This window comes from Heteronotia binoei, chromosome 4 (genome assembly GCF_032191835.1).
Source record: "Heteronotia binoei isolate CCM8104 ecotype False Entrance Well chromosome 4, APGP_CSIRO_Hbin_v1, whole genome shotgun sequence".
Taxonomy (NCBI): domain Eukaryota; kingdom Metazoa; phylum Chordata; class Lepidosauria; order Squamata; family Gekkonidae; genus Heteronotia; species Heteronotia binoei.
Window position 1 is genome coordinate 136,106,883 of NC_083226.1, and position 24,188 is coordinate 136,131,070.

At 44.2% G+C, this 24,188-nt stretch overlaps 1 protein-coding gene across 2 annotated transcripts in view; it reads left to right on the forward strand.

The window, feature by feature from the left end:
- POLK (DNA polymerase kappa) overlaps positions 1-23,857 on the forward strand; it is a 62,676-nt gene extending 38,819 nt beyond the window's left edge. Inside the window, exons 8-15 of one of the 2 annotated variants that reach the window (XM_060235827.1) lie at positions 1,883-2,007; positions 3,860-4,026; positions 7,390-7,422; positions 8,705-8,798; positions 17,283-17,454; positions 19,276-20,133; positions 22,374-22,425; positions 22,544-23,857. In XM_060235827.1, coding sequence (XP_060091810.1) covers positions 1,883-2,007; positions 3,860-4,026; positions 7,390-7,422; positions 8,705-8,798; positions 17,283-17,454; positions 19,276-20,133; positions 22,374-22,425; positions 22,544-22,628 — 1,586 coding nt within the window. In that variant the 3' untranslated portion in view covers positions 22,629-23,857. The remainder of the gene's footprint in view (positions 1-1,882; positions 2,008-3,859; positions 4,027-7,389; positions 7,423-8,704; positions 8,799-17,282; positions 17,455-19,275; positions 20,134-22,373; positions 22,426-22,543) is intronic. The other variant, XM_060235828.1, reaches the window with a different exon arrangement.
- Positions 23,858-24,188: the final 331 nt, after the last annotated feature.

Consider the following 24,188-nt stretch of genomic DNA (forward strand, 5'->3'; position numbering starts at 1 on the left):
GGTACTGCATTAGCAGAAAACCCATCAGGGGGGTACATAGGTGACCACTCATAAGAATCAGACCAGTGGTCCTTTTAGCCCAGCATTCTTTCTCACACTGTCACCAATCAGTTTCTCTGGAGGGCCAGCAACAGATCATAGAGTTCAAGGCCAAAGAACAAAGTTGCAATTAAGCAACCTATTTTAATGTGACAGTCTGAACAGTTGTGAGAGGGGTGTGACGGACTCAGGCATTTAGCCTGAGTAGCTGAGGAACAGGCTTGCAGCAATTGGCTGGAACATTACCCAAGCAGCGGGAAAGTATCCTTTGGAGGTTTGCTCAGCAGAAAATCACCTCAGGACTTTTAGTCTTAGCCAGGGGGTCTTCGAGTGAAGTCTTCAGTATACCAGTCTGAAGTGAAGACAGTGGGCTTAGGCTGGACAGTTGTAAAACCAACTGGACAAGGGGCTGAGAGCGGCTAGAGTGGCTGAGCTCCTTGTGGCAGACAGAGCTGAGTGGACTCTGTCTGGAAAAGGGAGTTTTCAGACGGTTTGAAACTCTCTGAGGGAGATTCTGCCAGCGCATCAGACCTCTGTTTATCTTCATAACACAACCCCCTGAAGTAGATTGGGCTAGAAGAAAATGCCTGGCTGAAGGTCATTCAGGTCATTTATTTATTTATTACTTTAAATTTCTATGCTGCACTCTCCGCAAGCGGACTCAGGGCGGCTAACAACATTCATTTTTACAAATTAAAAACCAATAAAAAATAGCTACAGTTTAAAATTATTTTAAAAACATTTCATTGCATGGTGCTGTATCACTACAATATAATGTAAGCGGTGATCAGATGGTACTCTATAATGATTTAGGGTGGCAGCTCTCTCCCAGTTAGATCTCAAAGGCATGTCGAAACAGTTCGGTCTTACAGGCCCTGCAGAAAATAGATCCCACAGGGCCCTTATGGCCTCCGGGAGAGCATTCCACAATTCTGGTGCTGCCACCAAGAAGGCCCTAGCTCACGTCAGCCGCAACCTAGCCTCCTTTGGTCCAGGGATGGACAATAGATTTTTTTGTCCCTGAACGCAGTGCTCTCCAGGGAACTTGTGGAGAAAGGTGGTCCTGCAGGTAGACAGGCTCCTGACCATAGAGGGCTTTAAAGGCAAATACCAACACCTTGAAACGGACTTGGAACACAATAGGTAGCCAGTGCAGCTCTCTCAGCACTGGCTGAATGTGCTCCCACTGGGGGAGCCCCATTAACAACTGTGCTGCAGCGTTCTGCACTAGCTGTAGTTTCCGAGTCAGCGCCAAGGGTAGCCCTGTGTAGAGAGCATTACAGTGATCTATTCTTGAGGTGACCGTAGCACGGATCACCATTGCTAAGTCGTTGCGCTCCAGGAAAGGGGCCAACTGCCTCACCCGCCGAAGATGAAAAAAGGCAGATCTAGTAGTGGCTGCTACTTGGACCTCTATTGTAAGAGAGGACTCAAGGAGCACACCCAAGCTCTTGACCTTAGGGGCCGGTATTAGTGACACCCCATCAAGAGCTGGCAGAGGGATTTAAGTTAGATTTAAACGTGACTTTTCCATACACTTCTACTTTTCATTGTCTCGTTACTGTTATAAAATATTTTTATTAAATAAAGTTGCAGAATATCTTGTACATCGTTGTAATATTCATCTGCAACTATATTACCTCATTTAATAGTGTATTTGTAGTGGCCAATTTTTGTGATTTTATTGCTAATTCATAAAAGAGAAGGTGTGTAAGAATTCTTGGAAGAATGTCTGGAGGACTTTTAAAGTTCACAAGAATCCACTTCTTTGACAATAATTCCAGATCTTTATCTCTGAAATCATTGGATATGGCACTCAAAGAGGGCTTTTTTTTCTGCTTAGGCATTGCTCCAAATATGATGTTGGCTAAAATGTGCAGTGATCAAAATAAGCCTAATGGTCAGTTCAGAATCCCCCTTGAAAGGGAAGCTGTGATGAACTTCATCAAAGATTTAACCATTAGAAAGGTGAGGAATGCTTGAAATTTTACTATATAATGCTAAATGTTATTATATAATGTTCTTGGTATTATTTATTTATCTAGTGTTTGTGCTCTTTTCCCAAGTTTTCATCTTCCTACCTTCTTCCATACCTATATCTAGCCTTCTCTAGCTAAGAAATTTATATTACATTTAAATGAAAAAGTCTATGATGTATGAAACAAAACTTGCATCCTTAAAAATGTCCATAATTGTACTTGGCTTCCCTTCTGTAGCCCTTTCTGTTTTGTTGTCGTTGTTCATCTTCAGTCTTTGATGCAGCCCCACATTGGTGCTGCACCTGTGCAGGCCAGCCATGGAATAAAGTTTTCCAGTTTAAAGCTACCATAGTGGTGCTCCTCCTCTTTTGGAGCCAATGCAGCAACTTTCCCTGCCCAAACCATCACATGCTCCAGAGGCAGGTACCCCCTTCCTTCAGTCCCTTTTTTGCCACCGCATAAATGGGAGCATTCCAGCGAGCTGCATCCTTTTTCTTCTTTTCTTGGCATTTTTCTTGTCTCTTCTCTTTGGATCAGTTATTGACAGTGGGGATCTTTGCAGTGTGAGGAAGCTCCTGTTGGCCTACCCTGCAGTCTTTCCAGTGTCTACCACTTGTGGTACCCAGTTATGGTGACCAAGGTGCTCTTCAAGAAATACACAGTGTGGGACCACAATGACTAACAGTGCTGAACATGAACTCTATTTCAGTCATGTGTCTTGGGGAGTCCAAGGTGATCTTCCAAGAAGCAGGACATCTTTTTGTTGCCCTTGTGCACTCCTCTCCATATTTTGGCTCTACTGATAGGTCCCTCTCCGAAGTTTAGAAGGAGCAATTTGGCAACCTGGCAGTTCAGCTAAGGCTCCTGTCTCCAGGACAGCAGTGTTGGCCAAGTCTATGATGCACCTGCATGTCCTCTGTGACTAGTGAGGACAGTGATGGACAGGTAGTCAGGAATTCATGAGAATCTTGCTTGATCTTATATATATATATGTTTGATCCTGTGGAAAGTGGCTGGAGTAGAGACCAAATTCTGCCAAATTGGAGCTCGCAGGTTTGCAAGGACCTTTAAAATAGGAAAAGCCACTATATCTGGAGACTCAGCGTAGAGGCAACTCAAAATTTTATCGTTTGGCTTGTTATCTGATGTGACAACATCAATGTCAAGATCTCTTGCCATTCTCAACATCTGTTCACCATAGAGGCGAAGGTCCTCACTAAGAGACACTGATGTTGGATCCCCTATTCTCTCATCCAAAGATGGTTTGGATTTACTCTCAGAACTGTAATAAGATGCTGCAGCCATGTCCTCATCTGGCTTATGGTATGGCGACATCAACAATAAAAGAGTGAAGCAGGCTTCTGCCCACCTAAGATCAACAACACAGCTGTCATTCCTCTAGCCAAGTTGCACATGCAGGGTTTGCAGCTTTGGTTGCAAAGATGTTTGATCCTATTAGATATGCTCCTAGGTGCTGTTTTTCAATCCCTAGGATGGTTTTGAAGCCTCTTGCATGTTGGGCAGAGGATGCCAACCTACTAGGGTTCAGTTTGGGTTTCAAGTTCCTCAGGTCACTCTCACCACTGATGCTTCACTGTCAGGCTGGGGAGCTCATTGCAAGGGCCTCTGTGTACAGGGCAGGTGGTCCATCCTTAGTAGAGGCCTCCATATAAACATTCTTGATCTACCTACAGTGAGATTTGCCCTTACCCCTGCAGATATTCTCAAGGGCAAAAGGGTTCTAGTCCAAATGGACAGTACCATCACCATGTACATTTTAACACTATGATTGTTTTAATGGAAGCTTATAATTTTACTGATTCATATTAACACTCTTTCAGGTGCCTGGCATAGGAAAAGTAACAGAGAAAATTCTTAAAGCGCTGGGAATCGTGACTTGTTCAGACCTCTATCAGCAGAGGGCATTAATTTTTCTTCTCTTTTCTGAAACATCATGGCGCAGTTTTCTAGAAATATCACTTGGTTTGGGTTCCACACACTTGGAAAGGTATTTTATGAGTAACTGGTTATGTTTACTGGGTATGTTGGCATATTGCATTTTATATTTATAAGGAACATACAAAACTGTCTTATACTGATTAAATTAGCAGTTATTTAAGTGCTTTTTTGTGAGGCGGAAGGTTGCACGGATTTTCATCAATTCCCCGCCCATATCACTTAGTCCAACCCCCTGCACAATGCAGGAAATTCACAAATACCTCACCCCCAATGAGGCCTGTTCCATGTCCAGAAAATGGCAAAAACCCTCCAAGATCCTTGACCAAAATGGCCAGGAGACAAATTGATTCCTGACCCCAGAGGATCAATCAGCATTTCCCTGGGCATGTAAGAAGGGGCCACGAGAACTACGCACTGATGCAAACCTTCCTGCCCTCCCTCCAGGCCCGGCCCAGCCCTGTGCCTGCCGCAGGCCTACTTGCGAGTAGATGCAGACGCTGCTCGCAAGTGGGCAGCAGGCACTACTCGAGAGTAGACAGCAGATGCGGCTACGAGCCCAAAGGCAGGCACCCCCTCTGCTCACCCGGAGGACCCCTGAGGCATACCAACTCCAAGGTCTGTGGGTGTTTTGAAGAGACCTCTGGAGGAAGTTTCTCCCCCCTCCTTTCCGGAAAGGAGGGGGAAGAAACTTCCTCCAGAGGTCTCTTCAAAACACATGCAGACCTCAGAGCTGGTATGCTTCTCAGGGCCAGGCGGGAGCTGGCTGCAGCGGCAGCAGGGTGAGCTTGGGGGGGTGGGAGGGAGGGAACTGACTGCGGCATCAGGGCAAACTTTGGGGGGGGGGAACAAGAGGGAGGCAGGTAAACTTGGGGAGGACAGGAGGGAGAGAGATGGCTGTGGGGGTGGCAGGGCAAGTTTTGGGGGCGGGCGGTGGCAGGGCGAGCTTCGAGGGAGGGAGGGAACTGGCTGTGGCAGCGGTAGGGCAGGGCCAGCTTCGGGGGCGGCAGAGAAGCAGCAGGGTTAGGCTCTGGGGGCAGGTGGGAGCACAGCAGGTGGGAGGGAGCTGGTGGGGGGGAGGCAAATTAGACGGTTGTCTTGGGCACCAGGGAGGGGAAGTCTGATTCGGCACCCCCTTGCTCCTGGCGCCCTAGGCAACCCCCTATTTTGCCTAGTGGGCAAGCCGGCCCTGCCTCTCTCCCATGATCTGCCTAAGTTCACAGAATCAGCATTGCTATCAGATGGCCATCTAACCTCTGTTTACTTGTGTGCCACAGGGAGCAATTCTCTCCCCAATGTTATTCAACATCTACATGTGCCCCCTTACCCAGATCATCCGGAGGTATGGGCTGGGGTGTCATCAATATGCAGATGACACCCAGCTCTATCTGCTGATGGATAGCCACCTGGATTCGGCCGCAGAGCAATTGGGTAGAAGCTGGGGCTGGTTGGTTGCAAAGGAGCCAGCTGAAACTGAATCCATCAAAGACGGAGGTCCTTTGCCTAGGTTATAAGGGACTGGGATCAGAGATCAGACTCCCATCCTTTGATGGGACTCCATTGACACCTGCATCAAGGGTGAAGAGCTTGGGGGTATTTCTGGATGCCTCTCTAACCATGGAGGCCCAGGTTACCACCACTGCCAAATCGGCCTTTTTCCATCTGAGGTGGGTCAGACAGTTGGTCCCGTATCTTGACCCCCGTGATCTGACCACAGTAACCCATGCAGTGGTCACTTCCAGGCTAGATTATTGTAACTCTCTCTATGTGGGGCTGCCCTTGACGCTCCTTCAAAAACTCCAGCTGCTGTGGAATGTTGCTGCACGGATGTTGACTTCATCGCCTGTACAGGCACGGATCCACCCTGTGCTCGGTACCCATTGAGTACCAGATCTGGTTCAAGGTGTTGGTACTTACCTTTAAAGCCTTATACAGCCAGGGGCCAGCATATCTTCGAGACCGCCTTTCCCTGTATGTCCCGTAAATCCTTACGATCAGCAAACCAACAACTTCTGGCCCCAGAGACGTCCATCTGGCCTTGACGAGGGCTAGGGCCTTTTCAGCCCTGGCTCCTGCCTGGTGGAATGAGCTCCCCCTGGAGATCCAGGCCCTGTGATCTGCTTCAATTCCGCAGGGCCTGTAAAACAGAGCTCTTTCGCCAGGCTTTCAGCTGAGGCAGTGGGCGTCACTTGTTATTGGCCTCCCCCCCCCCTCATTCCAACCCAGCGCTACAAGTTCTGTTGGACCTGGACAATAGGTCACATCTGTGAGGCAGAATCTGCCATCTTAGTCTGTCTAATTTTTAGATTTTATATATTTTAAACTGGTCTTTTATTGTTTTTATTGTTGACTGTTTTTATGATGTAACCTGCCCTGAGCCTGTTCTACGGGAAGGGCGGACTAAAAATCGAATTAAATAAAGAAATACATACATACATACTTGGGAGAGCCTAAAAAAAAAAAAAAGGTACTGGTACCAATGAGTGCAGTCACAAAAATCTGGTTTATTTAGCCCAGTATCTACTTTATATATCCAAATACAAACCTAGCTCCTCCATGCAGATAAAAAAAATCTTCATGGGTGGGCACCCAGAGATGCATGTGATTATTCTACAAACCCAGGTCTCTGCAGAAAAATCAGAGAATGAAAAAGGTGAGTTAAAAAAAACTGTCATGGCAATGTATGCAGTTGCACAGGCATTGTAACTGTCAAAAAAAAAAGACCTGGCATCAGAAGTATAGAGGGAAGAACTACAGTGGCAGGCCCTGAAGGAAGTGTAGCTGGGGAAATGAAAGAGGGAAGTGGGGGGAAGGAAGGAGGTGGGGGGGGGGGGCTTGTTCAGCCCTCCTTAAATGTAAAACTGATAACGTGTGTTATATCTTTAAAAATCATATCTTTCAATGAACCATGTTCTGATAAGTTTTATAAATGTTACTGTGCTCTTATAGAAGACTACTCTAAAATAGATGTATTCATTTATTTACTTCATTTCTATCCCACCTTTCCTCCATTGGTTTCATGGGTGGCATATATGAGGTAGGTTATAGGCTGGGAGACAGGGACTGGCCAGAGGCATTCAGTGAGCTACGTGGCAAAGATGAGATTTGACAAAGTTAAACATTCTAACTATTGCGTTACCCTAGTTTGTAGTTGTATCTTCATTAGTTTGCAATGCTACAAAGAGCAAATGCATTCGCTTTTCTATTTGAACCATTTATCTGGGGATATTCCCATAAATATTAAGGATGTTTAACATTTATTTTTATAATAGCCTTTTATAATGAATATTACATAAAATATAAAATATTATATTTCATCAAGGAAAATATACATTACTGAACATGTATTTAAACAGGCTTGGTTTCATTTTTGAAAAATCAGTGCTTGATGGTACATTCTGTTTCCTTTTTCAAGGGATGGGGAAAGAAAAAGTATGAGCACCGAAAGGTATGTACTCATATTTATATCCAAGTAAATGATCATATCACTGGAATAAATGAATAAAACTACTATAAAGGGTTTTTTTTACTGATGGAAGCGCTAATACAACACTGTACATGTAGCAAACATTTTGGTCATATGAAATGGGAAGCTGCTTGACTGTATTCAGCCTATGGCTTAGTTTTCCTCTTGCCAGTGGTATCTTCCTTTATTAAAGGGAAGACTAGCCATCTTGAAAAAATACTTTTACTAACAAGTCTTCTAGAGCTCCAACCCTGCAACTGGAGAAGATTAATAGCTGACCATAGAAGTGTTTGTGGCTCCCATTACACAATAGCCTGCTTGAGGGGGTCAGGAAGCCCCCCTTCTATTATTTCATAAACTCACATAAAGCTGCCTTATACTGAATCAGACCTTTGGTTCATCAAGGTCAGTATTGTTTACTCAGACTGGCAGCAACTCGCTAAGGTCTTTCCCATCACCTCTACCTAATCCTTTAAACTGGAGATGCAGAGGATTGAACTTGGGACCCTTTAAATGCTATGTAGATGCTCTACCACTGAACCATGGCCCTTCCCTACGTAAACAAGTTGCTCATGTGGGCATTTTTGTAAAGATAATAGGGCAGTAGTATAATCGAAAATTTAGGAAGGCCTATGAAAAGAACTTTAAAAGAAAAGGAGGGCTTATATAAAGAACAGGACTGCAGTCTGTGCCACTGTGTATGCTATATGTTATCTATTTGTTTTATGTGACCTGGTTTTATTGCGCTGTTTTCTATTTCTCTAATCCCATTTTCCCACTTGACATGTATGATACTTTTTCTGCTGTTTTTATTTTGCTTATTAGATCTATCATGCTATTTGATTACATTGTTTTTACATTATGTAATCTATCTTGAGACTTGATGAGGAAAAAAAACTATAGACAAAAACCAATATACAATCTTTTTCTGTCCTTAGTATTTGGCTATACATTAGTTATCAAGGATTGCGTCCAATTTGTGTTATACAGCAGCAGCATGCAAAGGAACTATATTTTGAGTTTTTCCTTTAATTAGTCTATATTACATATTGAGAGGGTACTGTATGCAATAGGCCACACTGAAATGGTTATATATGACATTGTTCAGTATATTTTCTAGCTTTATCCTGTGCACCTTTTTATATTTTGATTACAGTACATGGCTTAGAATAAAAAATGTCAGATTTTCCTCTGATGTTTGAAGTCTGTAGTGCTGAAATTCTCCAAGTTGAAATATACTGCTATTTTTTATTTGGACATCTAGGACATTTAATGAAATAAGTGCTACAGAACAGTACAAGTTGTGTCAAGAACTTTGCAGTGACCTTGCTGAGGATTTGCAAAGAAAAGGACTTAAAGTAAGTAACTCTGGGATAAAATACGAAAATCTGTATGCCTTTCAGTTAAGGTTATATCCCCTTGCTTGCTTGCACTACAGCACCTGCCAGGATAAAGATTTTTTTCCCCTTTGGAGTGACATTTTGTCTGGGGAAAATCCAGATGTCATGCCTCTCTATGAATCACCAGAAAACATAGAGCAGAGGTGGCCAATGGTAGCTCTCCAGATTTTTTTTTGCCTACAACTCCCATCAGCCCCGGCCATTGGCCATGCTGGCTGGGGCTGATGGGAGTTGTAGGCAAAAAAAATCTGGAGAGCTACCGTTGGCCACCCCTGCCATAGAGTTTCTAGTGATTCCTAGGTGGTTGTTTCATATTTATGGTAAGGAAATGGGGGACAGTCTGCATGACATCTAGAAGAAGTCTAGGTGCTATTAGAATAGGCCAGTAGCATGTTAGAGATACAAACTTTGGAGAGTCAAAGCTCCCTTTATTGCCTTTTTCACCTTCGTTCTATTGCAGCCTAACACAAGCACTCTCTGAAACTAGCTGCTATTAGTTATTCTGATTGTCTTGACCACCCTGTCTCTGAAGATTTGGGGCAAGAAACAATTACCAAGCCACAGTATAAATCAGGGGTGTTAAACTCATTTGTTATGAGGGCCTAATCTCACATTAATGAGACCTTATCAGTCCGCCATTTGTGTCATAAAATGTTATCCCAGATAGCAGAGAGATAAACTTTATAAATGACACAAACAAAGATTTTTAAAGCTTAAAATAAAACATGCTTAAAACATTAGCACTTTTTGGTCTTAAAAGTGCTTTCTTTGTATTTCTCCCATGGGATTGAGGGAACTGGACAAAGAAAGCTCTGGCTCTTTCCTTCCTTCCCCAAGGGACCAGTAGGGAGAGGAGCCTCAGCCAATAGAAGGAAGAGAGACTTGGCTCAGTAGCTCTGCTGTGCAATTGAAAGAGCCTGGTAAAGCAAGCTCTCCCTCCCCCCTCCTCCCCAAAAGAGGAGCCTCAGCCAATGGAGAAAATAGAGGTGTTGCTCTGTAAATCCTGTGCAATTGAGCAAGCCTGGCAAAGCAAGCTTTGATGTGTAAAGAAGCAAGAGAAAGGAAGAAGAAAGCAGATGACAGCCAGTTGCTGGGAGGCCTGATTCAGCCCCCGGGCTGCATGTTTGACACCCCTGGTATAAATAATGTTTATTTCTGGTTCAAATGTTTGTAGCTACTGAGGGTTTTTACGGATCGCTGGTGAAAAATTTCAATAGTAGAACATGGCAAAGAGTGTACTTTTCAATACACCTGTGCATATAGTGGTTCTTGAAGGGAAAAAAAAGATAAAAGGCAAGTACCAGTCCGACTCTGGGGTGACATCGCATCACGACGTTTTCACGGCAGACTTTTTACAGGGTGGTTTGCCATTGCCTTCCCCAGTCATCTACACTTTCTCCCCAGCAAGCTTCTGCCAGGATCAAACTCAGGTCGTGAGCAGAGAGCTTCGACTGCAGTATTGCAGCTTTACCACTCTGTGCCATGTGAAGAAGCCAGTTCTAAATAATGTTTGGGATTTCAATGAAAAATGGTTGGTCTTGAAGTTGCATGAGATTTGTGCAATACAGGGATTTTAAACTTCCTGAATTGTGTTCATTATAGGAAGTAAACCTGTATGCGTATGTGTTTTGTGTTCTGTTTTTCTCACCCTCTTCCATCCGGATCAGGAAGCTAGGTGCAGCATTCAAAAACATTTCTGAACAGATTTCAAGGGCAGCTCACACAGAACACTTTGGAATATCATATATAAAGGTTTCAAAACCATGTTTCAGTTTGCTAGATTTGATTTTGAAAGAAAAGCCCCCGGCTTTCTCACATAAAATTTTATTTAATTTTTCTTTATCCATCATTATGTGGTAAAATTAAGAATAAGTTTAATTTAAAAACTGCCTTTTGCATTCCACTGTATTTTTTCAGTGGCTTGCTTGGGTGCAGATATGTATAAATCATAACATCTTTGCTTGGGTGATGATGCTCAGGCAAAGCAAAACAGCGGAGCCCAAATGTAATTCTAATGGTATGTAAAAGCAGTCTTGGGCCCTGTCTTAAGAGGGAGGAACAGGGTATAAATATTTTAAGTAAATAAATAAATTCAGGAGCAGGAAGAACACATCCCCCTCACCGTCCTTGGCTCTACACAGCCTAAAATCTATAATTATCCTTGGAGCATGGTTTTCAGTAGGTGTCAACCTGAAAATGGACAACATCAACAACTGTCCACACCTTCTTCATTTTGGCTCCCACCTTATAGAATGGTCTGCCTAAGGAGGTCAGGAGGGTTCCTGCTCTCTGAGCTTTCAGCTTTTCTATGCAGACAATAGAGTCACACTGTACTAAATGTTTCAGTTACTTTGATAAATTATTAGAGACTGTGGTCTACACTACTGTGTATAACTTGCTGAAACTAGGATCCTGCTATGGAAATTTGGATCATTTAATGTGTCATATTAATACTTATGCTTTGCTTCAGTTCTATTTTTAGACTTCTGGTTGGTTCTGCAATCCCAATTCCTATTGCATTGTTCGCTGAATGTCCCATCCTGTCTGTTTTACTGACCTACTCTGTGTAATCCACCTTGAGTTCAAGTGAGAAAGGTGGATAAATAACGTAAATGGAAAATAAATAAACTTAGATGAGGTGATGTGATAATTCCTTTATTAATATAGTTGCCCCTTTTGAAAGGATAATCAGTACTAGTGGCAGTATTGTAAATAATATGTGTGTGTGTGTACACAGGGCATTTTTTGTAGAAAAAGCCCAGCAGGAACTCATCTGCATATTAGACCATATCCCCTAACATCACCATTGTTTCACCCAGGACTTTTGGAAGGAAAAGCCCAGCAGGAACTCATTTGCATATTAGGCCACATTCTCTGACACCAAGCCAGCCGGAACTGCGTTCCTGTGTGCTCCTGCTCAAAAAAAGCCCCGTGCATGCATATACACTAATTTTGATACTAATGTCACAATGACGTTAGTATTTTGGTACTAGTGTCACAAAAGAAACAAAATCACTGTGTATATATTAGGGATGTGCAAAAAAAAAATTTGGAAGTACACGGATTCGGAAGTATACGGGGAAAAAAAAAACGGAATCCTGTATACTTCTGAATTCCGTAGTCAGAATAGCCGCATATACGGTAGATGCGCGGCTATTCCCGAATATACGGCCCCATTATGCCCTATGGGCCATTGAAATCAATGGCAAATAGGGTATATTAGAAGCTGCCTGGAGGGGAGGGGGTTTGAGGGAGAGCCCCCAAATTTGCAGGGGACTCTCCCCTACATACCCCTTAAGTCCCAAAAAGATTGGGCCAGGGGGTCCCATTCCAGGGGCACCCAAAGAGGGTGCCCCTATTCCACCATTATACCCTATGGGCCATTTAAATCAATGGCAACATAGGGCATAATTAGAGGCTACTGGGGGGCAGGGGGTTTGAGGGAGAGCCCCCAAAACTGCAGGGAACCCGCAGGGGACTCTCCCCTACAAAACCCCCCAAGTTCCAAAAAGATTGGGCCAGGGGGTCCCTGTCTTTGGGCTCCCCAAAAGGCCCATTGCCAACAATGATGGGGAAAGCCCAATTAGCCACTTCCTCCACAATAACTGCTGTGGGGAAAGTGGCTGTGGCCAGAGGGGGGTTTGAGGGAGAGGCCCCAAAACTGCAGGGCAGCTTCAGGGGACTCCCCAGCATGAAACCCCCTGGCCCAAAAAGACTGCACCCATCTGTGGGCACCCCGAAAGGAACACTGCTCCCAATGGTGAGAAAAAAACAATTAGAGCCACTTCCTCACTGTAATTGTCATGGGAAAAGTGGCTCTGGAGAGCAGGAGGTTTTGAGGAGAGCCCCCCCCAAACTGCTGTGCAGCTTCAGGGCACTGTCCCACACAAAACCCACAAGGCCAAAAAAAAAATTGGACCAGGGGGTCCAATTCCTGGGGCACTCAAAGCCAAACCTAACTTCACATCAGAGAATCTCTATAGGACCCAAATGCATTACATCCCTCTATCTACTCTATGAACCCTACAGGCCTGGAACCAATATAAACCCAGTTGCCAGCGTCACTGCCACACAAAACACAACCTGCTCAAGGTCTGCTCTGCAGACCTGGCTGCAGCAAATCCAGATGCCGGCTCTCCAGCCCTGCCCCAAAGAACACGGGGAGAGCTGGCCAAGCACAACAAGCATGCTGGCTCTGGGTCTCTCACCCAGGTGCCAGCTTCCCTGCTACAGAACACACAATCTACAGATGCCAGCTCTCCAGCACTGCCCCAAACAACACAGAGAGAGCTGGTCAAGCACAACAAGCATGCTGGCTCTGGGTCTCTCACCCAGGTGCCAGCTTCCCTGCTACAGAACACACAATCTACAGATGCCAGCTCTCCAGCCCTGCCCCAAACAACACAACTCTCAAACAAGAGAAATAGTGGACCACCACACCTAGCTCCACATCATTCTGTATCTGACACAAAGCAAGAAGCATTTTGACTTACCTTAAGTGATGGATGGTTGGCTGGTCCAGGCTCTTTTGCGTTACCCAGGGTGCACCACGAGGAGGCGAGCCAGAATTGCACCCCAAATGAGGAAGATCACTGGGAGGGCCTCAGATTGTGTGAGAGGAAGGCAACCATTCCTTCTCTCTCAGCTCAGCAGCACACCAGCATCACTGTCCCAATAGAGGAACCTCAGCATTGGTATGGCTGCTGGCTGCCTGTCATCATCACTGGCACCTCCCTCTTTCTTCCTCCTTCCCCTGAAAAAAAGCCTGGGTTATCCGGGCTGGGCCTGTGGGTGCTGTCAGTTACAGTTGGGGGCTGCAATGGCCCTTCCAGTATTATTAGGCATGTATGGATTGGGGACTGGGGAAATTTGGATCGCTTTGCAGTTTTTAAACCAGCATTCACTTTTGGTTTGGGGAGGGATGAGGGGTGGGAGGGGGATGCACTGCCAATCAATTTGTGAGTGAGTTTTTGGGCTGTCTTTGGACTCTAGTCTATGTTTAGTGCAGGAGTGTTTTACAACCACCTTCCAAGTGCGGGCCAAGAGAGCATGCAGGCACAAGTAGATGCTCACTTCATTCACTCTCAAAGTCTATGTTCGGGGAGCCGAACAGAGGCAAGTTGACCTTCAGAAAGACCAACTGCTCAACTGTCCAGGGTTGCAGGTGATTGTGATGTGGGCAGACAATGTCGCCCATATGCGAAAAGACGCACTCGCTCTGCACGCTCGTCGGTAGGCATGAGAGGAACGCCTTGGCCACGGAGGAGAGGGCCGGCCAGACCTCCTCCTTCATGACCCAGTAGTCCAAAGGAGATGCTTCCAGCAGCTCGAGGGGCTCCAAAAGATAGTCCCTCGCTATTGCAGCATCCGTCTTCGCTCTCGGTGCTCTACCACTCCTAGAGGGGCCAACGACCTGCCTGATGAATGTCACCTCAGCACTCTTCGTGGCGTGAGTCTGGTGGGAAACACTGCCTAGCTGGGGAGGTTGGGGATGAACAACAGCAGTGGAAGTGGCAGATGAGCTGCTTCCACCCCCCTCCTCCTCAACTACCGGCACTGGGCCCGCCCTGACTCTGGAATGCTTGACCTTCTGGGAGAGCTCGTCTCACCAGCGATCGAGCTCGTTGGCCCACTCGGCGACTGTGCCCTTAAGGCGCGGGTCTAACATGGTCGCCATCATGTAGACCTTATCCTGGGTGAAAGTCTGAAAGCGCGCCTCAAGCCCTTCCTGCAGCCTAACAACCAGGGCGCGCACCACTGGAAGAACATGTGCACGGCCTTGAGCTGGCACTAGAAACGAGGCCAGGTCCTCATGGGCCATCTGGACCATGGGGACGACCAGTGTGATACTCACCGTGTCAGACGAGAGCATTTCTGTGTGAGTCTTGAAGGGCCCAAGAACCTTCACAGTCTGAGAAATGACCACCCAATCTCTTGGGTGAGATGATTCTCATCCCGAAAGACCCTCATCTCAGAGACAAAGGCATCCAGGGCTGCTCTCTGCTCCACCATGCGCTCCAGCATGGCACAGGTGGAGTTCCAGTGTGTGCTGACGTCATCGATCAGGCGGTGCCCTGGCATGCCTGTCAGTGTCTGTTTCTCACGTAGCCGATACAAGTCCGTATTGCTGCGTGAGAAGTGACCCGTGATGTGCCGAAACTTCTGGAGCAGAAGTCGGTACTCATGGGTTGCGGCTAGATACCGACGATCCTGGCTTTTCGTCTGGCCCAATGCGTCCTTAACCACGAGGTGGAGAAGGTGGGCCATGCAAGGAAGGCGTTTTAGGCCCTGACGCTGGACAGCCGCCTTGATGTTGGAGCCACTGCCTACCCAGCCCTCTAACTGCCATGAGAGGATGGCTCTGAGAGTGTCTGCTGTGTGCGGCGCGTCGACTGCTTCGTCGTGCAGCAAGGCCCAGTGATAGCCAGCCTGGCAGCCCTGACCTTGCCTGCCGCTACTGCCACCCCCACCCTGCACCTCACTGGGTTGCCACCAATGCGCAGTCAGGGAGAGATACCCCTCGAATGCATGTTGGGAGCTCCAGCTATCTGAGGTGAAATGCACAGTCCCCCCCGGCAGCAGAGGACAAATGCTTTTCCACCACAGATCTGGTCACCCTGAAAAGAGCTGGCACAATGGTCCTGCTAAGGGTGGTTCTAGCAGGAACTTTGTATTTGGGCGCCAGGTACTCGAGCAACCCTAGCACCCCAGGATTCTCGACCACTGAAAATGGGAGCCCATGGGCGACCGACCTGACAAGGTTCCAGGCGATCACTCTCCTGCCGTACGTGATTCCCCCTCTTGGCACACAGGTGCCACCCCTACCAAACATCTCAGGCAGAGATGCCTGGCGTCCCAGTACTCCCACGGAATGCTCCTGGAGAGCGGAGGTAGTCGCAATGGGACAGACCTCCTGGCTGGGTGGTGGTGGCCGCTTGGGCACCACAGCACCAGCCTGCTTCTCCCCCTTAAGAAGCACCCCCGGATGGTGCTTCCGCAGGTGATTCCGCATCCCCCCCCAGAGTCAGGTGGGCAGGGTCCTGCCCATGACTGATCCGGGCCCTGTACAGCTGGCACTGCACATAGCATGGATCCTCCGTAAGTTGGAAATGCTTCCAGACTTTGGAGGTGAACGGATGCCCAAACTGACTGGCAGCTTGGGTGTCCGGAGCCACCTCCTTTGAGGTGCTCGGGGCAGACACATAATGTCTCAGGGTGGCAGGAGGGGCTGGCCGCTGGGGGGAAGTGGGCAGAGATGGAGGCACCTCATGTGTCTCCATCTCTTCCCCCTCCACCCCATGCGGCCTCCCCTCCTGGCCATCCCCTGAAGGACTGCTGGTGCCCGAAGGAACCAAAGAAGGGGGCTGGTCCTTCTCAACCAGCTTCTCCTCCAGCTCCTGCATGACACTCTGCCACCCTCCTTGGGGTGATCTTTTTTGACAGAAAACTGTCTCCAAAGCTCATCTCCAAGGAGAGCTGCTCTTGCTGCCCTTCCTCCAACTGCTGAGGCCAAGCAACATCTGCTGGAGGAGAGACTGCCCGAGCAGCAGACCCCTGCTCAGTGCCAGCACCTAATGGCACCTCTGCTGCGGGCGCCCCAGCAGCAGCCTCGATGAAGGGCCCAAGGCGGTCCTTCTTCTTCATCACACTCCTGACAGAGGTCACTGGTAGGCGGCTGTGGAGTGGCTCTACGCACAGGTGGTGGGGAGACCTCGGTCCTCCCCTCAACCCCTCTAGTCTTCTCCTTGGCCTTGCCCCCAGGGCCCCTCTTCTGCTGCCTGTCACTCATGTCACCCTTGGCCAGTCTCACACAACCTAAACTGAGAGTGGGGTTTTTTTACAAACCTAACTCACTACTCCTCCATTGCTCCATTGCTGCTGCTCCCCTGAAGCTGCGGAAGCCCCTTTCCCGCCTTTTCCATTGACTTCCGTATACTTCCGAATATTTATATGGAAGTATACGGGGAGTCATACTCGGCTCCCGCATAATGGGCCCCAACTGGAATCAGCTGTATGCCATTCCGTATGCAGCCAAATCAGAGGTGATTCGGCAGTTGATTCGGTTCGGCTGAACCAAATGCACACCCCTAGTATATATAGCTACAAAATACAACTACGAACCAGACATTCTGTTGTATCTATTTTAACTATCAAGCAAAATCCCCACTGTTATGATAGACAGTGAGACATGGTCTATACACTGATCAGGGATATGTGCTGCAGTGCATCTGTGTATAGTTTAATTATCAAATGTTGACATCCATAGAGTTTAAAAGTGTAATGGGAATAAAATGCTGGAACTTTTAACCATGTGAGATTTATACTTACTGCAAAAAGGGTCACATGTCTTATTTTTAAGCCATATGTCTGATTTCTAAATTCTGTAACACCATAGAAAAATACCTTAACAGTATGTTTGAGGAAGTTTATTCTCTTTAATAGGCTAGAACTGTTACTTTAAAATTGAAGAATGTAAACTTTGAAGTGAAAACAAGAGCTAGTACAGTATTGTCTGCAGTTTCTACTGGAGAAGAAATATTTGCTGTTGCTAAAGAATTACTGAAAGCAGAAATGGAAGGTGTGGCCCCACACCCTTTACGTCTCAGATTGATGGGTAATATCACTTTTAAATTATTTAACTATTTCTATTACATATGCATTATAGTAATGTTTCGAAGAAGAGATATTTTTAATAAACGTTAACTTTACATTCACATGCTTTTCATTTTTACTGGAAAAACTGCTGTACAGCAATATAGATTGTTAGAATACTTTATTGAAATATAAGAATTCTTAGCTCTTCATTTCTGCAACTTCTTTGCAGTTACTTAAGTTTTCGGGGCGAGGTCTGGTGTTCCATTAGGCATGAATAGGATTAGTTGCTATTAAGTTCAGGAAATTCCAAGTAGAATTTGGATTTCTCTCAGCTTGCACTTACAAAAATGAAAAACTGATCTTTATATTTGTATAGATAAAAATGAAAGCATTCAGGCAGGATCTGCAAGAGGCCCAGTGTTCAAGATAAAGATGTTACTTTGTTAAAGATGCTACTTTATTATTCATGGTCTTCATAGTAGATAATGTTTCTGTATTCCATTACTTATGTCTTGCCAGTAAGCCCATCCTTTCAAAATTTCCCAGTAGTACCAAAAATATAGAATAAGGATAGTGCAGTTTTTTAAAATCTTAATAAAGGATATATCTGTTTTAGGATATAGGCACAAAATTCATCAAGAATTTTGCCCTGTTTGTGGTTCACAAACTGAAGTTCATGGCTAGTCTACTGTCACAAACTTCCAGGGACTTTTAAAGCAGTTTATGGATAGAGTGGAAAGCTAGAGTTTCTGTACCTCGTGAAAGCCACAAAAATAACTGAGTGGCAGGAAATGCTTCCTTCTGCTTAGCTGTTTCAGGCTATCTTGTGCAGTCCATTTAAACTTTACAGAAATAGAAGGAAACAGCTACCCCCCAAAAAACAAACAAACAGCTAAGTGAGTAGATGCACTCCTTGCCGCTACCTTTAAATTTTAAAGGGATTGCACAAGGCAGCCTGAAATAGCTGAGTGGCAAGGAACAGGCTGTTCACCATGGCTCAGCTGTTTTTCAAGCTTCCTGCAAACCCCGTTGAAAGGGACTGTGGTGCCTTTCAACGGGGTTTGCAGAGCTACAAACCATGAACCAGTGGTTCAGTTTGCAAATTAACCTCCTGGTTTGGTTTCTGGTTCAGCCACAAACTATGAACTGACATGAACTGCATTTTCCCGGTTCATACCTGTCCCTATTTAGGAGATTGCCCTTGGAACTGAGACTTGCATTTCAACTTTAATGCCATCCTGCCTTAAACATCAATTAACATTTAAAGATCAAAGTGTCCAAGAGAGCCAGTTTGGTTTAGTGGTCAAGTGTGTGGACTCTTATCTGGAAGAACCAGATTTGATTCCCCACTCCTCCACTTGCACCTGCTGATGTGACCATGGGTCAGTCACAAGTTCTCTCAAAGCTGTTCTGCTCAAGAGCAGTTCTGGGAGAGCTTTCTCAGCCCCACCTACCTCACAGGATGTCTGTTGTGAGGAGGAAAAGGAAAAGGAGATTATAAGTCGTTCTGAGACTCCTTTGGGTAGTGAATGGCGGGGTATAAATCCAGTTTCTTCTTCATCATTGTTCAGTGAATAAGTATTCTATGAGAAATGTTCCCTCTAGCGACTAGCCTTTTTGTATGAAACTTGTGGCACTGTGTATCACTTTACAGACCCTGTTATAGCGTGCTGTTTTTTTAGGCTTGCAAAATCCGTTCTAGTAATTTGTATTAAAATAGACTATTTGCAAAAGCCATATTACATGTATCTAAATGTTAATTTTGATGAGGTTTTAAAGCACTCATATGTTCATATGTTCACTCTCACATACATTTGTATGACTTGTTTATCATATTCAGGTGTACGAGTATCAGGTTTTCTAAATGAAGATGAAAAGAAATCTCAACAAAAGAGCATTGTTCATTTCTTAGAGCCAGGAAAACAAGACTCTGGTTCTAGGCTCTCGCCTAGGAAACCTGGTGAGGAAATTTTTCCAAAAGCCCCTGAAAGAGAAAGTTTCTTCAACAAAAAGCGAGCTACAAGACAGCAAGCTAATAAAGAAGCTTCTATACATGAGTCTTCAAGCAAGCAGAATCCACAGGATGTAGAGTCAGCACCATCCATTGAACAAGCAAAAGATAATGACCATCAGATCTTCGTTTGTCCTGTTTGCTTCAAAGAGCATTGTGATGGTAGTTTAGAAGCACTTAACAGGCACATTGACAGTTGCCTCAGTGAAACACTGGGTAAAGATAATGCAGAAATTACAAATAGCAAGACTGATTTGTCTCTGGAAAACCAAAATAATAAATGTCAGAAAGATACAACAAGTGAGCCACAATTAGAAATACAGCCAACTAATAAAGTTGTCAGTTCTTTCAGTAGCAGTGTAGATAGTTTCCCTCAGCTGAAAGACAATGAATACAGTAGTCAAAGTAGATATAACTGTTCTGAGAACTTTATATTTGGTATGCCTGCAAAACAAGATGTTTCTTCTGAATTATTCTCAGTGGAAAAAGAAGAACATTATGAGCAGTCCAGTTGTACAGAAATCAAATTGCCATGTTTTTCCACCACTACTGAGACCAAGTCTTTAGTTTGTCCAGTCTGCAACATAGAACAGAATACAAAGGATCTTGCATTGTTTAATAAACATGTAGATGTTTGTTTAAATAAAGGCATTATCAAGGAGTTGACAGAAAGTTCAAAAAACATGGGTGAGTTTTATCAGTCATATAGAAGTATTTTTAAAAGTATGTTTTTAGTACCTCAGATGCAGCAAGGCAAGTAAACTTTCAGAAGGAAGAGTTATTTGTTTTGTATTTTGTGAAGAAAAAAATTAGATTTCTGTTCAGGAAAAAGATGCTTCAAGAGACTTGAAAAGCTGCTTTAGGAAGTGATGCACGTGTAAGAAATAACAATGCAAATTATTTGGAAGTATTAAGGTGTAAAATTTCTTGCCTCTAGGCAGAACCCTTCGATTAGTGTAGTGACTCATGGTGAAGGTAGTAGAGAGCAGTATGGAGCAGAGCACAGGTGGAAGCACAGGGCTCACCAGGTCAGCCTGGATCCAGCAGGGGAAATAGTTGGTCCTCAGCCCTTTTGGGAAATGGTTTAGGGCCTAGCTTGACTGGGAGCCATGAGATGTCAGGCTTGATGACTGGTTTGGTGGCAAAAGTGAACTAAGGGGACTCAGCTCCCTCTTCTCAGTTGCAAAAAGGCTGTCTGTTCCCTTGCTTCTTTCTACTCATTGACCCTTGCCTGAGACCAGCTGTGTTTTCTACATTTTCAGAAAACTGAGACAGCATCATTCAAAGTAGATGATTTGTAACCCAAATAGGTTGTCTCTTATTTAATTGGGGAAATTAGCTTAATTGGAGACAAGCGAGAAGTGAGTAACTTGGGATCTCTACCAATGTATACCAGAACTATGAGGAAATCAGGGAGGAAAGAGGGAAAGGTTTTTTAAAGAAGGGCAGTATTTACCAATCTTGCAGAGGTCCAGGAAACAGCAGCAAAAATGGCCAGCATTTCATGAAGAGAAGAGAACCCACAGAGTGGGAGTGTGGCCAAGAACACACACAACTTTGGAGCTTACATTTCTAAGAAAAATGTTTCCTGGGGCAGATGCTGATATGTCAGCCATAAAATAACACCTTGAAGTGCTTTCCAGAGAGAAAACAAACTTTCAGAGGAAGCCGGATGCTTTCCCAAGGGCAAAACTATATAGACCATGGAGGTTTATGACTCTTGATGACCCCTGATTACAGGATGGGATGTTTATCATTTGGATGAAGGGTGTTAAGAGAAACAGGTGAGGAGGGGGAAGTATGACCAGGCAGGATGAGATTAGTTCATAGGGCTGTCAGTGTTTTTCTTGATAGTCTTGTTAATGTATTTCTTTTTAGGGTGGGGAGAGGTCATTAGTGGGTCATCCACTATAGTTCACTTCCAAAAATATGTTCCCAGGCTCTTGCTTTGCAGCAACCATTTTGTGTGTCATTTTCATTTCCAGGCCAGACAGTGCCCTGCACATATGATTTTGGGGTGATATTTCAGAATGGCATTTATCTCCATTTAAGTGCAAACTGCACCCTCTGCAGGAGGACAGTCTGACTGCTAACAGAGTCCCTTTCCCTAGGGGCACAGAATGAGATAAAAGGAAGGGATGAGATTAATTCAGAGGGCTGTCAATGTCTTTCTTGGGAGTCTTGTTAAAATATCTGCAGGAGGGGAGTCTGACTGCTAACAGTGGCCGATTCTACATTCATGTTTGGATCTGATTTTCTGAGCACTGAAATCACCTTCTAGAAATCCGGAGTATATTTTTTCATCTACACTCAAAATTTTGCTCCTGGACCTCCCCTCCACATTTGCTTACTTTACTGGATGGGGGGAGGGGGGCAGGTTTAAGAGTTCCTTTGTTCTTTCTTGAGAAACGAGTGTATTGCCCTGTTTCCCAGGAAAGATATCATCTTTATGGTCCTGTGGAGTGCGCTTCCTGGAAAACCCTCATTCAAAAATAGTCTTGGAAAATCAGGGGCAACACTATGCTGAAAACGGTGTTAGAGCCAATTCAGGAATTTAAATGTAAATGACAGTCAAAACACCGGAGCAAGACAGAAGCCAAGGCACATTGTAATGTAGATGATCACTTTTGAAAACCCAGCATTACTGGATCTTTTGCCCAGTGTAAAATCAGCCAGTGTCCCTTTCCTTAGGGGCACAGAATGAGATAGAAGGAAGGGAGTTGAGTGGGGGCTATTGTAGGGCAGAAGAGGTGAGTAAGGGGAGCAATGTGGCAGGAGGAGGGGAAAGGAGAGAGCAGTAGATATAAAGGGAAACAAGGGAAGGCTTCTTTCCCCTTTTGCCCTTATCTCAGTTGTCCCCCCCACAGTTGTTATGCATACTTCTCAGCATATGTTCTAGTTTTCAGTTAAAACATTTGTTTCCTCAGGAAACTTGGACAGAGAACAATATGGTACAAATTCCACAACAGGAACAAAACGGTAAGTACTCATTTCTAAGTTAACTTTTATTTCAGTCTTTAGAATTTATCTCTTTCAACTGTACTGCCATTAAAATTGTTTTATTTACTTAGTGACATGCATATTTCTTTCTTTTTAGGTCTGGAACAATGGCATCCCATTCCACATCCAAAAAAGCCAAGTCAAACAATTCTAAGTGTACTATAGAAACATTTTTTAGATGAAAATATTTTATTAAGGACATTTGGTTATAGTGCTATAATCTGGATGAAAAGTTTGTCAACCTGATATTCCCATTTACAAAATGTTTAGATGAATTTTAGTGCCATATTAATGTTTTAGTTTAAAATTACCTTATAATAATTGTTCATATTTTGTGGGATCAAAGTGAACTGAATATTGATTTTTTTTGCTTAATCTGCTACATACAATAGGTATTTTAAAGGATTACCAAACTGTGAAATTTAGTAATTTTCAACATGTCATTTTCATAGCTTTTGAATAGGAAAGAAAAATGGAAAGATTGGGGCTTTTCTTTATCTGTGAATAGATCACCAGATCATCCACTGCACAAATTAGGTGTGATTAATTTGGATTCTTGTTGGGTGCTAGTCTGGGGTGAAAGACAAAAGATTTAAGAATCAGTCTACATTTCATGATACTATAAAATTAGAGGAAATTATGGTTCTTTGTGCACATAGCACATTGAAAACCTTACATTCAAATTCAGCTTTGTCTTACTTTCTTCCTCTGTAGCTATGATTTTTAGCTCTGTTAATTTAAACATGAGATCCACTCTTCATTCATACATAGTCACAATTTCTTTAACAAAGCCAGCTATGTTAACTTAATGCTAATTTTCTGGGCTGCATACAGGACAGCTAACAATTTCAATAGCATCTTCTCATTTGAATCAGAAAACAACTATTTTTGGTGGTCTTTATACTCTTAAAGTTTTTGCAGCATTTAAGAGCTCTCTTGGAACAGACTCTAAAGCAGACCTGAGTCATACTGACTGCACCCTTGCTGTTTTCAGTGCATCTGCCCAAAAACATTTCTTGTTTTCCTTCAGCAAGGACTGGCTTCACTGTAATGGCGAGATTCACTTATCACTTAATACTGGCATTGTCCAGTTTATTCCTATAAGGCTATAACCAGTGTGAAATCATGAAATCTTTTTACCGCTAACCTTAATGAATCTTATGAAGTTCAAGAGTATTTTTAAAATAAAGGATTTTACTAACTATATATTAAATATAAAGATGTGTGACGTTTTCACTCTCTAAACATAAATCGTATATATTTGTCTACATAAATTGTGTATTGTATTTTAACATTTTGTAATAGATTCACAATCTAATATATTTATTTCCAAAGTATTTTTATTTATATATTGTGTAAAAGATGAAGATTGGAAGGAGTCACATTAGTCTATTAAAAATTTCAAAAACAACACTTGTGTAATACCTTTTCATTGGCAAGTATCACAGAACAATGGGCAACTTTTTGACTTCTCCAGAACTCTCCATCAAGCTGGCTATTCGGGGGGGGGGGGGCAGTGGGGATTATGAGAAAAGAAAAATGTTTCAGAGAAAAGCCCTAATCTGCATTTTATAGAGTTTTAGAATGTAATACAGTATATGTTGCAGACTTGAATGCATGAAGTTGCCTTATACCAAATCAGACCCTTGGTCCATCAAAGTCAGAACTGTCTATTTAGACGAGCAGCAGCTCTCCAGGATCTCAGGTTGAGATGTTTCATATCATCTCCTATCTGATCTTTT